Genomic DNA, 18,210 nt, shown 5'->3' on the forward strand with positions numbered 1-18,210 from the left:
AGTAGTTATAATGAAAACAACTTCTGGATCATTAAGAATAAAAAATAAATCTGTTTTTAAGAATAAAAGAAAATTAATTTCTATGAGCGTAACGCTATTCTTATTCAAGATGAATTTTTATACAAAGTTTAGAAATGTTTATGAAGAACTATTTTCGAATAACACAAATTTTAAGGTACTTAGATGTACACTCATGACAGAAGACATAGAAGATGGAAATCGGTTAACCGAAATTATTAAGAATGAACACCTTAATAAAAACAATAGAGGAATTCAGGCGATTTATGAGGAATTAATTACGCGAATTTACAATCCGAAATAGAATCAAAGAATAACTCAGTTCATAAATAATTGTGAAATTTGCAACTTAGAAAAATATGACAGGAAACCTCCAAAGATCCCTTATAAAATTACGGAAACCCCACATAAACCTCTCGAAATATTACACATAGACGTATCTTATACCTTAGATAAGAAACTCTTTATGACAGGAATCGACAAATTTTCAAAATTCGCTTTTGCATTTCAAATAAACGGTAGAAGTTGGACGGAATTCAAAACAAAACTATTGCTGATAATCAATACCTATGGGAAAATAAATAAAATTATCGTGGACAACGAATTAGGATTTAAGGCTATACCAATGCAGGAATTTTTGAAAAAAGAGAACATAGATATTCACTATACCTCAAATAGTAATCATACGTCCAACGCTGAAATAGAAAGACTTCATAACACAATCAACGAACACATACGTTTGCTAAGACATGATAGAGAAAACAAAGACGAAAGTATGGAAGATAAAATGATTAGAATAAAAGATTTTTATAACAATAACATACATAGCACGACCGGCATCAAGCCGATTGATTTTGTAAATGGCAAAGTTCATCAGAGTAGATATATAGAAATTCGTGATCTTATAAACGCAAAAAAAGAAAATTATACTCAGAAGTTAAATGAAAACCGGAAAGATTTTGAACTGGAAAGCGTACCAAATTATATTAAAGAGATAAGAGGTGGAAAAAGCCACAGAAAATATAGGAAAGTTAATGCAGAAAAAATAGAAGACGACTACATACAGACGACAGAAACTGGACATAAATACTATAAAACTCACGTTAGACCTACGAAGAAATACCAAGACAAATATAATCCCAAAATCAAGGCAACAATTAAATAAATATATTTTTGTTTTAGATGAGCAATAAGTCCATAAAGCTTAACCATTCTGATGTTCTCATAGATTTAGAAAACAATATTTATAGTACATATGTTAAGGATAATTTAAAAAGAAATCTTGTAAAAATTAATGATAATTGTTTAAATAATATACTAAACTTTGAAGAAGCTAACTGTAAAACGCAAACATCCAATACACAAGAAATAATCGAAATAATTCCCGGAATATTGATACTTAAGCACTTTAACAATACAATATCCCATAATTGCAACAAAGTTAAATTGGAAACTACGAGAAATTGTTTAATCAAATTTGAAAATTGTGAAATAAACATATTGAATAAAACTTTTACCAATGTAAAAATAAAATTGTACGATAAAATTATCTTACCTAATCTTATAACAAAAATTAAAGACACTAGTAATACAACACTAGCAGACATAAAAATTGAATCCTTATATCTAAAACAAATAGAATACGAAAAAACACTACAACAAGCACTACATACAGATACACATTCAAGAATAATTAGTTATAGTATAGATATCTTAACTATCATAGCAATATGTATCTTAGTTACTTTTATATACTTCTTTTAGAACAGACAAACAACATATATCCCAAACCTGCAGCTAAAAAATTAAACCATTATAAACCACCCTATAAAAATAATATAATTTCGTCGGAGCCTCAAACAAACGGTGGGGGTGCTATAGTGCATATATATTTATAACTTTATTAATTGTATTCTTTTCCCACAATATGTGTCAATATGTAAATTTATTTGTCCAAGTGCATTTCCGCTAACGAAAATGCAACGGTAAGCAAAGAAAGTGTAAAATAAAGAAAGACAGCTCATTATTGACTCAACTTTAAACCCGTGTGTTTTATTTTTTTTCGTTGTTCCCCGCTCCGGGAATAAAACTATACAACTCCGTTTGAGCGATGGTTTGGAAGGAAGCCTTCGGTGTTTCCTCTCCGTGTGTTTGGGTGCGACGCGATTATGTAAACAAAAATATGAACAGCGGAAAATTTTACCCAAAGGGGTCGGCAAACTTGTTAGCTACGAGACATTAACAAAGGGATATAGACTCAACGATTCGGCAAAACGTCAAATAATTATAGCAAGAGACGTCACTTTCTTCGAAAAATCGTTAGATAAACTTGACAAGAAACAATCTGAATCGTTCTGTGTTGCAATTCCATACCCAGATAATACGACTGACATGATTAATAACGATGACGTAGAGGGACAGTTTAAAGTGGCAAGCAGCGAATCGGATACTGGAAACAGAAGAGGGGAGCAATTCGAAACGGAAATAAGTGAATCAGATGCTGAATGCAGAAAGGATTCGGAAGTAATGGAAATTGAGGCTGAAACTGTAAGGCGTCAAACACGAAATCGTGCAAAGCAGCAAAAATTAAGTTTGTACACGGGAAATCCACAAACCGTGGAAGAGGCATTGCAATCTGAAGATGCAGAAAACTGGAAGAAAGTTATGGATGCGGATACAATTCTTTGATCAAAAAGAAAACGTGGTCACTCGTGAGTAATCCCGAAAACAAAAATATTATAGGATCAAGATGGATATTTACGATTAAAAAGAAACCAGATGGATCAGTGGAAAAATTTAAAGCAAGATTGTTGCACAGAGGTGCTCTCAAAAGTATAACGTTGATTAGTCAGAAACGTTTGCCTCCGCGGTGCGTTATTCGACCATTCCCTTATTACTCGCACTGTCAGCAAAACTTCAGCTCTTAGCTAACCATGTGGACATCGTATGGGCGTATCTGAATCGGAATTTGATCCAAGAACTATATATGTGGCAACCACCTGGATATGTTGACGTCAATAATCGCGATAAAGTTTGTAAACTCGAAAAAGCTCTGTACTGTCTAAAACAAGCAGGCCGAGAGTGGAACAGAAGTTCTCGAAATAATGGGTTTTAGCAGATATCGCTCTGATGTGGCTACTCCGACGAAAATTTTGTGTGACAATCAAAGCGCGTTATCAATGGTCAAAAATGAGCAGATCCAGTCTAGAAGCAAGCATATTGACATCAAGTACCACTACATTCGAGACAAATTCATCGAATTGGAGCCGAATATGTGAGCTCAGAAGAAAATGCGGCTGACATTTTTACGAAGATTTTGTGTAAAGAGAAGCGGATAAAGCGCATTGAATTGAATTTGTTGAAGTTTTGAAATGTGAAGTTTTTTTATTGAAATAAATGTGAATGCATTTGGATTGAACTGAAATATGTTGCATAATGTCGATTTGGCAACTCTGTAATCAAAACGCATACTTAGTTCTCTCTCTTTTGCCATTCTCTCCTTTTTACCTTTACAAAAACTTGACATAATAAATGTTAGAACTAAGCCTTCACTTGAATAAATTCTGTAACTGAAGCCGGTTGTCTTTATCGTTTTGTGCGCGCTTGGTCATAAGTATTCGTGGGACTTTGTAAGAAATTCTATGACGCTGCGCCTTTTTGACCTCAGCTCCGTGTTCCACCAAGGTGGTTTTGATCTGCGTTTTAAGTATAGGGGAGTGCATTCTGCGTGATATGTTTTATTAAGTGGCACTATTACCGTTCTAACACTCTCTTTCAGTTCAACACAGGAGCTGAGCCTGAAAGGTCTCAATGACTTTTGCAATAGCACTTTCCTTAACAGATCCCAGTTAGTGTTCCTAGAATTTCTGAAGAAATTGCTCTTTAGCTTGGACGGAATGTTATTTTGAATTTTAGGTATTTGTGGTCGGAGAAAGATGGCGTTTTTGACATGCTCCAATCTTCCATAATCGTAAAGTTATTTGTAAAGAGAGTTAAGTCTAGAACATTTTTGGAGGTGGGTCCAATAAATGTTGGTTCTTCACCCGGTTTGCTATTTCTAGGCGAGTGTGTAAAATAAAGCTAAGTACGTATTCACCTCTATGGCTTATGTCGGTGCTCCTCCAGAGAGTGTGATGAGAGATAGCATGGGAGCCAATAACTAGAGCTATCTTCCTTTCTCGGCTTCCTTAACCAGCCTACGAAACTCATCCGGTGGTACTTCCATCAGTGTGACATATAGCAGGACCCAAAAAATAGTTTTCATTCCTGCAGCCCTAAATAGTCACCACTGTCAGGCTGTCTGTGGAGACATTGGTATTAAAGTACGAACATACACTTTTTGACGTGACAACGTCTTATGGAGCCGGCTGCATGCACCAAAAAATGCGGCGTTACCTTGCTCATGCGGCGTTACCTTGCTTTGAGGCGTTCCATTTAAGGCTTGAACTGCAAGGGAGAGTGCGGAACGAACGACAAAGAGGCACAATCGGCCTCCGCGTTCGGCAACGTTCGACATCTGGCTCCCTCCTACTTGAGTAAGCGATACGTCCGGACAGCTCCTATAATACAAGACTAATTCAAATATATATATATATATATAATAGGACTATGAATAAGTTCGTTACGGTTTTACAACAGATGGCGTAACTTGATTATTATTCCATCGATCCACATTTCCAAACATTCATTGGAGAGCTACTGTCGTAAGGCACAAACGTCAGTATAAGTTTTTTATTTGAAGCGTAAACAACAATATTTTTACCACACTTGAAAATGTCGAATTTCGTGCCAAATAATGTGTTTTTGCGGAGAATTCTTCTTCATTATTTTAATATGAAGAAAAAAGCAGCCGAAAGTCATCGTATCTTGGTGGAAGTTTATGGTGAGCATGCTCTATCTGAGCGAACGTGCCAGAAGTGGTTTGCACGCTTTAAAAGTGGTGATTTTGGCTTGGAAGACGAAGAACGCGAGGGTGCGCCGCCAAAGTTCATGGATACCGAATTGGAGGAATTGCTCGATCAAGATCCGGCTCAAACGCAAGAAGAGGTTGCAAAAACTTTGGGAGTTGATCAGTCAACCATTTCCAAACGTTTAAAAGCCATGGGAATGATCCGAAAGGTAGGCCATTGGGTGCCGTATGAATTGAAGCCAAGAGACGTTGAACGCCGTTTTATGGCATGCGAACAACTGCTTCAACGGCACAAAAGAAAGGGTTTTTTGCATCGAATTGTGACTGGCGATGAAAAGTGGGTCCATTACGACAATCCAAAACGTCGGGATACCCTGGCCATGCTTCAACATCGACGTCGGCGCAGAATATTCATGGCCTGAAGGTTATGCTGTGTATCTGGTGGGACCAGCTGGGTGTTGTGTATTATGAGCTACTGAAACCGAATGAAACGATTACGGGGGATGTCTACCGACGACAATTGATGCGTTTGAGCCGAGCACTGCGAGAAAAACGGCCGCAATACGCCGATAGACACGACAAAGTTATTTTGCAACATGACAATGCTCGGCCACATGTTGCACAAGTGGTCAAAACATACTTAGAAACGCTCAAATGGGATGTCCTACCCCACCCGCTGTATAGTCCAGACCTTGCGCCATCCGATTACTATCTCTTCCGATCGATGCAACATGGCCTGGCTGACCAGCACTTCCGTAATTACGATGAAGTCAAAAAATGGATCGATTCGTGGATTGCGGCAAAACCGACCGAATTTTTCACAAAGGGAATCCGTGAATTGCCAGAAAGATGGGAAAAAGTAGTAGTAAGCGATGGACAATATTTTGAATATTAAATTTGTAACCATTTTACGTCAATAAAGTTTCAAATTTCGAAAAAAAACCGCACGAACTTATTCATAGTATATAATTGGCGCGTACACCCTTCTTGGGCGTTTGGCCGAGCTTCTCCTCCTATTTGTGGTGTGCGTCTTGATGTTGTTCCACAAATGGAGGGACCTACAGTTTCAAGTCGACTCCGAACGGCAGATTTTTTATGAGGAGCTTTTTCATGGCAGAAATACACTCGGAGGCATGCCATTGCCTGCCGAGGGGCGACCGCTATTAGAAAAAGGTTTTTCTTAATTTTGGTGTTTCACCGAGATTCGAATCGATGTTCTCTCGGTGAATTCCGAATGGTAGTCACGCACGAACCCCTCCGGCTACGGCGGCCGCCGATAATACTTAACTACACATCAAAAATTGACCCTATAGAGATAACACTCCAAATATTTACAAAGAGGACTGACTGGGATGAGTATCGAAAACACATCTCCCAACAACTCATTCTAAGTACACCTTTGGAAACACAACTTGACATTGAGCGTAGCATCATACGTTTTAATGACATAGTTATTGACGCAGGATTCAGATTCACACCGCAGCAAAATATAGCACACAAAACACTTTAAATGGCATTTCTATTAAGAAGCAAATCAAGGAAAAAAGAGAATGGAGAAAATGATGGCAAACAACCAGATCTCCTGCAGACAAACAGAGGTTAAACTTAGCTACAAAAAATTTGAAGGCTTGTTTATGTGACATAAAAAATAAGGAAATTGACACAAATTATTCCTTGTGGAAATGTACAAAAAAACTTAAAAATCAAATAAAGCATCAACCCCCACTAAGAAAAGAAGACAACACATGGGCTTTTACAAATGATGAAAAAGCAGCGACATTGGGAAATTATTTTGAAAATGTCCTATCGAACTATGAACATAAACCAATTGACACGATATGTAATGTTAATACTGATACCATCACAAAAATAAGAAAAACAAGGACACAAGAAGTGATATTATGCATCAAAACTCGAATTAAACATAAAAAAGCACCCAGTTATGATATGCTGACAGGCAAAGCACTTACGGAGCTACCAATTGAGGCTTATCTATCCCTTAGAAACGTATTTAATGTAATATTGTAAAATACCGAAAAATTAAATGGCCCAAATAAATTTCGACCCTCTTAAGTATTTAGGGACTCTTCCCGAACCTCCGGACGTTTTTAAGTTTGATAGACAAAATCCACCCGTACTCCAACAATATGACGAACTGTCACAATCCTTTTTTTCGGATCTAATAAAAAGCAAACTGAAAGGAAAAGCTAGAGAAGTTGTCGAAATCAATTGCCAAGCCATTTCGTGGAACGATATAAGGGATGTACTACAAAATAATTTCGGCGATAGGTTAAGCTGCGACGATTTATTTGATCTACTCAAGGCAACAGTCTTCAAAAGTACTAGCGTAGAATTTTATGAAGAAATAAAAAATAAATTAAGACGGTTAACAAATAACAAAACGCTTTCGGTTCTCGGGCAAGAACAAGGAGGACTAAACTTAGCAGTCCAAAATAATTGTAGAGCCGCGTTAAATGTATTTAAATCTAAAATACCTGAACCGATGAAGACAATATTAGCTTGTAGAAACCCAAACAGTTTGGAAGAAGCGATGAACATCTTATTCGAAACAGGATATGCCCACCAGAGGATAGAAAATCTCCCTTATTTCAATAAAACGAGGTTACAACAGAACCCTCATATACAAAGGTCCAATCCTACCAGTAGGCAAAATTACAACCAACCAGATAGAAGACAGCACTACCAAAACAGGAGAAATTTTCAACCACAAAATAGTGGACAATTTAGATCGAATTTCTACCCACAAAATAGTGAAAATGGCCGTCTACAAAATAACGGACAATTTAGACCAAATTTCTACCAACAGAATAATGGGCAATATAATGGAAATTCCCAACCAAATAACGGACATCTGAGACAAAATAATTATTATGGGCATAACGAACAAAGAAATAACTTTACTCAACCAAACCAGAACAGTAGGATCAATAACCAAAATCCTTTCCAAACGAATAACAGTTACAATAAACAACCGCCACCCGAACCGATGGATGTTAATAGTTATGAATTTAGTATCAAACCAGGTGAACGGACTATCCAAAATTTTCAGGAATCAGCCTCGGAGAAACACCATATTTAAAGATAAAAACAAAATTATGGCACATAAAGTGTATCATAGATACAGGTGCGAGCCATTTCATATTAATTCCAGGTATATGTAATCCGTCATGGATACATCAAATCCAACCCATATCCATAAAAACTCTACAACATAAAATATTTACTGATAAAAAAGCCAGAATACCAACTTTTAAAGAGTTTGGAAACTCCTTGGAATACTTAGATCTTTACATCATCCAATTTCACGATTTCTATAATGGGCCTATTGGCTTAAACGCTTCTATCGACTATCGAACAAACACCATATGTATTGGTGAATCAACATTCCAAATGTATTTCCAAAATAAAAATAATAACAAGTATAACCAAGTATAACAAGTAACACCTAAAACTGAACTCATATATTTTAGAGAAGAAAATGACAATATTGGAATTGTCAACGAAGGAATATTAGAGGTCGAATATGATGAAGTAGAAATAAATCTTACTTCCACTCAAAATAATATATTTTAGTGTCGAAGGAGGACACTACGAATTTTACCCAGCATAAATACACTAGAATGTGATAATGTTACAATAAAAAGTACTACTTCTTCAATTAATATGTTTAAAAACCAAGTAGTTATAATGAAAACAACTTCTGGATCATTAAGAATAAAAAATAAATCTGTTTTTAAGAATAAAAGAAAATGAATTTCTATGAGCGTAACGCTATTCTTATTCAAGATGAATTTTTATACAAAGTTTAAAAATGTTTATGAAGAACTATTTTCAAATAACACAAATTTTAAGGTACTTAGATGTACACTCATGACAGAAGACATAGAAGATGGAAATCGGTTAACCGAAATTATTAAGAATGAACACCTTAATAAAAACCATAGAGGAATTCAGGCGATTTATGAGGAATTAATTACGCGAATTTACAATCCGAAATAGAATCAAAGAATAACTCAGTTCATAAATAATTGTGAAATTTGCAACTTAGAAAAATATGACAGGAAACCTCCAAAGATCCCTTATAAAATTACGGAAACCCCACATAAACCTCTCGAAATATTACACATAGACGTATCTTATACCTTAGATAAGAAACTCTTTATGACAGGAATCGACAAATTTTCAAAATTCGCTTTTGCATTTCAAATAAACGGTAGAAGTTGGACGGAATTCAAAACAAAACTATTGCTGATAATCAATACCTATGGGAAAATAAATAAAATTATCGTGGACAACGAATTAGGATTTAAGGCTATACCAATGCAGGAATTTTTGAAAAAAGAGAACATAGATATTCACTATACCTCAAATAGTAATCATACGTCCAACGCTGACATAGAAAGACTTCATAACACAATCAACGAACACATACGTTTGCTAAGACATGATAGACAAAACAAAGACGAAAGTATGGAAGATAAAATGATTAGAATAATAGGTTTTTATAACAATATCATACATAGCACGACCGGCATCAAGCCGATTGATTTTGTAAATGGCAAAGTTCATCAGAGTAGATATATAGAAATTCGTAATCTTATAAACGCAAAAAAAGAAAAATATACTCAGAAGTTAAATGAAAACCGGAAAGATTTTGAACTGGAAAGCGGACCAATTTATATTAAAGAGATAAGAGGTGGAAAAAACCACAGAAAATATAGGAAAGTTAATGTAGAAAAAATAGAAGACGACCACATACAGACGACAGAAACTGGGCATAAATACTATAAAACTCACGTTAGACCTACGAAGAAATACCAAGACAAATATAATCCAAAAATCAAGGCAACAATTAAATGAATATATTTTTGTTTTAGATGAGCAATAAGTCCATAAAGCTTAACCATTCTGATGTTCTCATAGATTTAGAAAACAATATTTATAGTGCATATGTTAAGGATAATGTTGGGAACCGCTGTAATGGATAGAACCTAGCACTTTGACTTTGCAATTTCTTTCGTTTTTTTGCCATTTACAGTCATTTACACTCAATGCATACTTATATTACATACATACACACATACCAATTAAGCGCTCTTATTTTAATCATTTTGCCTATTACTTATATTCGTTTCTAATTTACTGTAACATCTTGTACATACATTTTTGCTATATAAGGTCCTACTCAACTTATGTATATTACCATTAGAAAAAATACACTAGCGAAATAAAGTGAATTCGAAGTCAAGACAAATCAGTCTTCCGACTCTTAACATTGGTGACCCCGACGTGATCATACATTTGATACGTCGTACAAACAAAACAAAAACAAAAAACAAAAAACTAATAAGCAAACGTTGTTGCTCATCTTAAGTACCGTGTGCTTAAGTACATTCACCTGCATAACCGTTGCATACACGGTCAGCTACCTTGGCCTACCGGACTTGCATTTACTTTTGCAGCTGTAAACTCACGCCATCCTACCGCTAACTTAGTACTGTATACCGCATACAGTTGGGAATTTTTGTAATCGCTATCAAAGGCACTGTGAAAATGTCAAGGAATGAAGACTCTCTATCCGCACGACCAGGATGGTTCCTGAAAAGGAAAAGTGAAGCTATTTTTAGGCAAATGGAATCCATGCATCGTCTCGCAACAACCGAAGCCCTACGCTCACTGGATCATGTAGATCTCACGTTGAAATTGGAACTAGTAGACAACATACGGAGTAATTTTGAGCTCACACAAAACCGCCTGGAAGAAGAAGATCCTGACGAATTAGACACTGATGCTCGACAGCAGTTCTTGAACATATTTATTTCAGTCAAAGGCGCCATCACTCGCGAGCTGCAGTCCAACCGCTTAGATAGCCATTTACATTCAACCACACGCAATTTTTCGCCTCAGGACTCGCAATCTGTGGTTGTTCTTAAGCAACCAAAATCTTGTTTACCGGAACTGAAGTTGCCAACGTTTAGAGGCAACTACTCAGATTGGCCACAATTTTTCTCCATGTTTCGCACCATAATTGACCGAGAAGCTGAATTAACTAAAGTGGAAAAACTCCAACATCTCCGCTCATGCCTTGCAGATGCCGCGTTGGACACCATAAAGTCCTTAGAAATTCGCGAATCTAACTATGATAAAGCTCTTGAATTACTAAATAACCGATTTGATAACAAGCGTTTAATTTTTCAGGCACATATCCGTGAGTTATTTGGACGTGCATTACAGACTTTAGGCAGCATAGAACAATTGGCCGACAGCTTGCTGATACACATCGTTATGCAGAAACTTGACTCCACTACTCAAAACATGTGGGAGGAAAAAGTGTCATCCAATGAGCTACCCACTTGGGAAGGCATGGCGTTGTTCCTAGAAAAAAGGTGTCAAACTCTGGAGAATGTTGCGTTTGCTACGCTCGGTAAGACTCCAACCAAACAGGTGAGCAAATATGTGAATCGCAACAAGTCTTTTGTGGTCTCGAAGCCTGCGCAAAGGTCATGTGTGTTTTGCAAGCACCTTGATCACCTCATTTATACTTGCCCGTCATTTGCGAAACTCTCCCCAAGCGAGCGCTGGAAAGAGGCAAAAATTGCTGAACTTTGCCTGAACTGTCTTAAGCTTGGACATCGATTACAACAATGCAAATCCACTCACTGTTTTCGTTGTAAAGGTGCTCATCACACCCTTTTACATAAGGATATTCCAGAGCAACCCATCCAAAATGCCTCATCGGCAGAAAAGTTTCCTCAACCAGGATCAGCAGCATCTTTGGTTTCCATGGCGCCTCCATGCATATCAAACGAGCACTCAAGCATTAAACCAAACGAATCCGTACTACTAGCTACCGCAACGGTGTTTGTGAAAAACAGTGTTGGATGTTTTATCCCCTGTCGTGCTATTTTAGACTCAGCTTCGCAACTAAATTTCGTTACGAGCAGGTTATCCAACCAACTACAGTTGAAGAAATCGAAGTTCCCAGTAGCAGTTTCGGGAATTGGAGACTCAGATACAACAGTTGAGTACACAATCAATATTATTTTTAAATCTATTCACAGCGATTACACAAACACTATTACGGCGTCAATAATTCCCACCATTACTGAGCAGCAACCAACCACCACTTTCAGCATATCGCAATGGGTCATACCTAAGAACATAAAATTGGTCGATCCATTATTTAATACTTCTCGTAGGATTGACCTCTTAATTGGAGCCGGCATATTTTTTGACTTGTTGTGTGTCGGCCAAATACGTCTTAAGGAACCAACACACATTTTGCAAAAGACACGTCTCGGCTGGATCGTCTCTGGCGGTAAACAACGCTCCAACATCAGCTCTTCGTGCGCGGTGTCATCCAAACTCGTCGAAAGCAACGAACCACATGGATCACTTGATCAAATGGTCCGCAGTTTTTGGGAAACAGAAAATTGTATCGAAGGAACCACGAAGGTAACAAAAGAATAACTAGATTGTGAAATACATTTCCAAACAAACCATTGCCGTTTGGGTACTGGCGAGTACTCAGTCCGCCTTCCTGTCAAACTGAGTCCAAATATGCTTGGTGACTCATATCAATATGCCTTACGCCGATTAATCTCTCTAGAACGACGTTTGCAGCGAAACGACAACGTAAGGTTACAGTATTCAGCGTTCATGCGAGAATATCTCGATTTAAAGCACATGACTCTTGTGGATGCTCTCCCCAATGTACCAACATATTATCTTCCTCATCACTGCGTTTTTAAAGAAGATAGCACAACAACGAAATTACGGGTAGTATTCGATGGTTCAGCTTCTACAACAAGTAACTACTCTCTGAATGAAATTCTTATGACAGGTCCAACAATTCAACCAAAACTTGCAGAAACTTTAATACGTTTTAGGTCAAGGCCCATCGCATTAACAGGTGACATATGCAAAATGTACCGCTGCGTACGCATCACCTCACCAGATGACTATATTCAGTGCATACTTTGGAGGGAAAACCCGATGGAAGATGTTAAGACCTACAAATTAGAGACTGTCACTTATGGAACACGACCAGCATCATTCTTAGCTATTAGAGCTATGCACCAGCTGGCTAACGATGAAGCCGCATCGTACCCCCTTGGTGCTCAGATAGTACTGCGGGATTTTTATGTTGATGACATGATCACTGGATCCGATACTGCCGAGGAGGCAATTGAAATAATGGGGCAAACTTCGCAACTACTTGCAAAGGGTAACTTCAAAATACGAAAGTGGTGCTCCAATGATCAAGCTGTAATAGCGCAGATTCCTCTAGCTGATAGGGAAAAACTTCTAAGGTTTGACGACGGCAGCAACATAACAAAGGCACTAGGGTTGCAATGGAACACAGATCATGATTTATTTTTCTTTGCATTTACCCCATTTCAGAAACCAACAAAAATAACGAAACGCTCTGCACTTTCCATCATTGCCCGTTTGTATGATCCGCTCGGCTTAGTCGGCCCATTTGTGTTAAAGGCAAAAATATTTCTTCAGCGTCTATGGATGGAAAAACTAGACTGGGACGAAAGTTTACCGATGTCTCATAAAACAAGTTGGGAGAACCTATGCAGCCAATTCAACGATGTCAAACATTTGACATTTCCCCGCTTCATCGCTAAAAGGAATGCATCGTTGGAACTTCATGCCTTTTGTGACGCCAGTTTGTCTGCATATGGTACGTGTGTTTACATACGTGCTAGCAATGGTAAGAGCGTATGTATAAATCTGCTTTGCTCAAAGTCGCGAGTTGCTCCGATTAAATCTCTCACTGTGCCGAAGCTCGAGCTGTGTGCTGCCTATTTGCTTGCTCAGTTAGTGCACTCCATCGCTCAACTTAATATCGTCAGCTGAATGTTTTATTGTTGGTCAGACTCCAGTATTGTGCTCTCATGGTTAAAGGAGGACTCATCCCGGTTCAACGTATTCGTAGCTAATCGCATTAACAGTATTCAAAATCTCACAGATGGTATGGAGTGGCGTTATGTCCCAACAGCTGTAAACCCTGCTGATATACTATCACGCGGAGCCACACCAACAGAATTACTAAATTCTTCGTTGTGGAAACATGGACCGCCGTTTTTGTCTAATCCGCACAATGAGTGGCCTAAATGCTGCGTTCGAACTCAAGAGCTTCCCGAAATGCGCAAAACCCTTTTGCTAACTACGCGCTCTGCTTCTGATATGTCAATAAACTGCAAATACGTAAATTATTTTGCATCTATGCAACGCATCTACGGTTACGTTTACAAGTTTGTGAAGAAGGATTTCTCAGGTTATTTAACACCTAGTCACATTCAGAATGGAACATACTTCTTAATTCGCATGATACAAATGGTACACTTTTCAGCTGAGTATACGTCACTTCAAAGAAAAGAAACAATTTTCTCTAAAAGTGCATTGTTTTCTTTATCACCTTTTCTGGACCCGGTTGGACTTCTGAGAGTTGGTGGCTGTCTCAAGAACACACACTTAGATTTTGATTCGCGACATCCTATTATAATGCCAAAACATCATCCTCTTACAACATCTATGATTAGTTATTTTCATTTCAAATATCTACATGTAGGTCCTCAGGCATTGCTTGCAACGATTCGTTTACAATATTGGCCAATAGGTGGCCGGAAAACGGTGGCACAGGTTATCAACAAATGCATCATTTGTTTTCGTGCGAAACCAAAATTAATGGAACAAATCATGGCAGATTTACCGGTGGAACGAGTAAAAGCGGCCAGATCATTTTTTACTACAGGAATATATTTTTGTGGCCCGTTCTATTATCAGTCGGAAATTCGGAACAGGCAACCAATGAAGTGCTACATCGCCTTGTTCATATGCTTTGCCACGAAGGCAGTTCATCTTGAACTCGTCAAGGATTTGTCGACACCCGCGTTTCTAGCTGCGTTGCAAAGATTCATCAGCACTCGAGGTAAACCTAAAACAATTTGGACGGATAACGCAACAAACTTTGTTGGAGCCAAAAACGAGCTGCTGGAACTAAGGCGATTATTTCTGAGTAGCGAACATCAACGTGAAGTGGCTAAACATTGTGTCGAAGATGGAATCGAATGGAAGTTTATACCGCCAAGATCTCCTCATTTTGGTGGACTTTGGGAAGCTGCTGTTAAGTTAGCGAAATTTCACTTCTACAGAGTCGTTTGTTCTTCGAGGTTGTCCTTCGAAGAGCTCCGCACACTTGTTTGCCAAATCTCAGCAGTAATTAATTCACGGCCTCTTATTCCTCTTACAGAGCATCCTGATGATCTTGCAGTTCTTACGCCGGGACATTTTTTGATTGGCGGCCCTTTCACAGCTACAGTAGAACCAGACATCACTGATCTGAATATTAACAGGCTCAGTCGTTGGCAGCGAATTTCTCACTTGCAACAAATATTTTGGAAGAAGTGGAGTACAGAATATCTTACCCAATTACAACAACGATCCAAATGGCGAACCCATAGGGAACGACTTAAAAAAGGTGCTCTAGCACTCATAAAAGACGAAAATCTGCCGCCGCTTCGTTGGCCTCTGGCACGAGTTATTGACATAATTCCTGGACCAGATAGTGTAGTACGCATAGCATTCCTAAAAACAACTTCAGGAATCACCAAAAGAGCTATAACTAAATTGTGCTTGTTGCCATTAGACGATCATCTTGAAAGCTTAAACTTTCAACGGGCGGAGGATGTTGGGTACCGCTGTAATGAATAGAACCCATCACTTTGACTTTGCAATTTCTTTCGTTTTTTTGTCATTTACAGTCATTTACACTCAATGCATACTTATATTACATACATACACACATACCAATTAAGCGCTCTTATTTTAATCATTTTGCCTATTACTTATATTCGTTTCTAATTTACTGTAACATCTTGTACATACATTTTTGCTATATAAGGTCCTACTCAACTTATGTATATTACCATTAGAAAAAATACACTAGCGAAATTAAGTGAATTCGAAGTCAAGACAAATCAGTCTTCCGACTCTTAACAGATAATTTAAAAAGAAATCTTGTAAAAATTAATGATAATTGTTTAAATAATATACTAAACTTTGAAGAAGCTAACTGTAAAACGCAAACATTAAATACACAAGAAATAATCGAAATAATTCCCGGAATATTGATACTTAAGCACTTTAACAATACAATATCCCATAATTGCAATAAAGCTAAATTGGAAACTACGAGAAATTGTTTAATCAAATTTGAAAATTGTGAAATAAACATATTGAATAAAACTTTTACCAATGTAAAAATAAAATTGTACGATAAAATTATCTTACCTAATCTTATAACAAAAATTAAAGACCCTAGTAATACAACACTAGCAGACATAAAAATTGAATCCTTATATCTAAAACAAATAGAATACGAAAAAACACTACAACAAGCACTACATACAGATAAACATTCAAGAATAATTAGTTATAGTATAGATATCTTAACTATCATAGCAATATGTATCTTAGTTACTTTTATATACTTCTTTAAGAACAGACAAACAACATATATCCCAAACCTGCAGCTAACGCTAACGAAAATGCAACAGATAGCAAAATAATAATATTAAATTTCTTAACTTTATTTAATTGTATTTTTTTCCCAAAATATGTATATTTGTCCAAATGCATTTCCGCTAACGAAAATGCAACAGAAAACAAAATAATAATATTAAATTTCTTAACTTTATTTAATTGTATTTTTTCCCCAAAATATGTATATTTGTCCAAATGCATTTCCGCTAACGAAAATGCAACAGAAAGCAAAATAATTGTATTAAATTTTATAACTTTATTAATTGTATTCTTTTCCCACAATATGTGTCAATATGTAAATTTATTTGTCCAAGTGCATTTCCGCTAACGAAAATGCAACGGTAAGCAAAGAAAGTGTAAAATAAAGAAAGACAGCTCATTATTGACTCAACTTTAAACCCGTGTGTTTTATTTTTTTTCGTTGTTCCCCGCTCCGGGAATAAAACTATACAACTCCGTTTGAGCGATGGTTTGGAAGGAAGCCTTCGGTGTTTCCTCTCCGTGTGTTTGGGTGCGACGCGATTATGTAAACAAAAATATGAGCAGCGGAAAATTTTACCCAAAGGGGTCGGCAAACTTGTTAGCTACGAGACATTAACAAAGGGATATAGACTCAACGATTCGGCAAAACGTCAAATAATTATAGCAAGAGACGTCACTTTCTTCGAAAAATCGTTAGATAAACTTGACAAGAAACAATCTGAATCGTTCTGTGTTGCAATTCCATACCCAGATAATACGACTGACGTGATTAATAGCGATGACGTAGAGGGACAGTTTAAAGTGGCAAGCAGCGAATCGGATACTGGAAACAGAAGAGGGGAGCAATTCGAAACGGAAATAAGTGAATCAGATGCTGAATGCAGAAAGGATTCGGAAGTAATGGAAATTGAGGCTGAAACTGTAAGGCGTCAAACACGAAATCGTGACGTCAATAATAGCGATAAAGTTTGTAACCTCGAAAAAGCTCTGTATTGTCTAAAACAAGCAGGCCGAGAGTGGAACAGAAGTTCTCGAAATAATGGGTTTTAGCAGATATCGCTCTGATGTGGCTACTCCGACGAAAATTTTGTGCGACAATCAAAGCGTGTTATCAATGGTCAAAAATGAGCAGATCCCGTCCAGCCGAATATGTGAGCTCAGAAGAAAATGCGGCTGACATTTCTACGAAGATTTTGTGTAAAGAGAAGCGCATAAAGGCATTGAATTGAATTTGTTGAAGTTTTGAAATGTGAAGTTTTTTTATTGAAATAAATGTGAATGCATTTGGATTGAACTGAAATATGTTGCATAATGTCGATTTGGCAACTCTGTAATCAAAACGCATATTTAGTTCTCTCTCTTTTGCCATTCTCTCCTTTTTACCTTTACAAAAACTTGACATAATAAATGTTAGAACTAAGCCTTCACTTGAATAAATTCTGTAACTGAAGCCGGTTGTCATAAGTATTCGTGGGACTTTGTAAGAAATTCTATGACGCTGCGCCTTTTTGACCTCAGCTCCGTGTTCCACCAAGGTGGTTTTGATCTGCGTTTTAAGTATAGGGGAGTGCATTCTGCGTGATATGTTTTATTAAGTGGCACTATTACCGTTCTAACACTCTCTTTCAGTTCAACACAGGAGCTGAGCCTGAAAGGTCTCAATGACTTTTGCAATAGCACTTTCCTTAACAGATCCCAGTTAGTGTTCCTAGAATTTCTGAAGA

The 18,210-nt window shown here is 37.2% G+C and overlaps 1 protein-coding gene across 1 annotated transcript; it reads left to right on the forward strand.

Moving 5' to 3' along the window:
- Positions 1-10,016: 10,016 nt before the first annotated feature.
- On the forward strand, positions 10,017-15,338 carry LOC128869230 (uncharacterized). Its single transcript, XM_054111762.1, has 2 exons — positions 10,017-11,968; positions 15,213-15,338. The coding sequence occupies exons 1-2, from the start codon at positions 10,502-10,504 to the stop codon at positions 15,255-15,257; spliced, it is 1,512 nt and encodes a 503-aa protein (XP_053967737.1). The 5' UTR covers positions 10,017-10,501; the 3' UTR covers positions 15,258-15,338.
- The last annotated feature ends 2,872 nt before the right edge of the window (positions 15,339-18,210 follow it).

Source organism: Anastrepha ludens, chromosome X, assembly GCF_028408465.1.
Source record: "Anastrepha ludens isolate Willacy chromosome X, idAnaLude1.1, whole genome shotgun sequence".
Classification (NCBI taxonomy): Eukaryota; Metazoa; Arthropoda; class Insecta; order Diptera; family Tephritidae; genus Anastrepha; species Anastrepha ludens.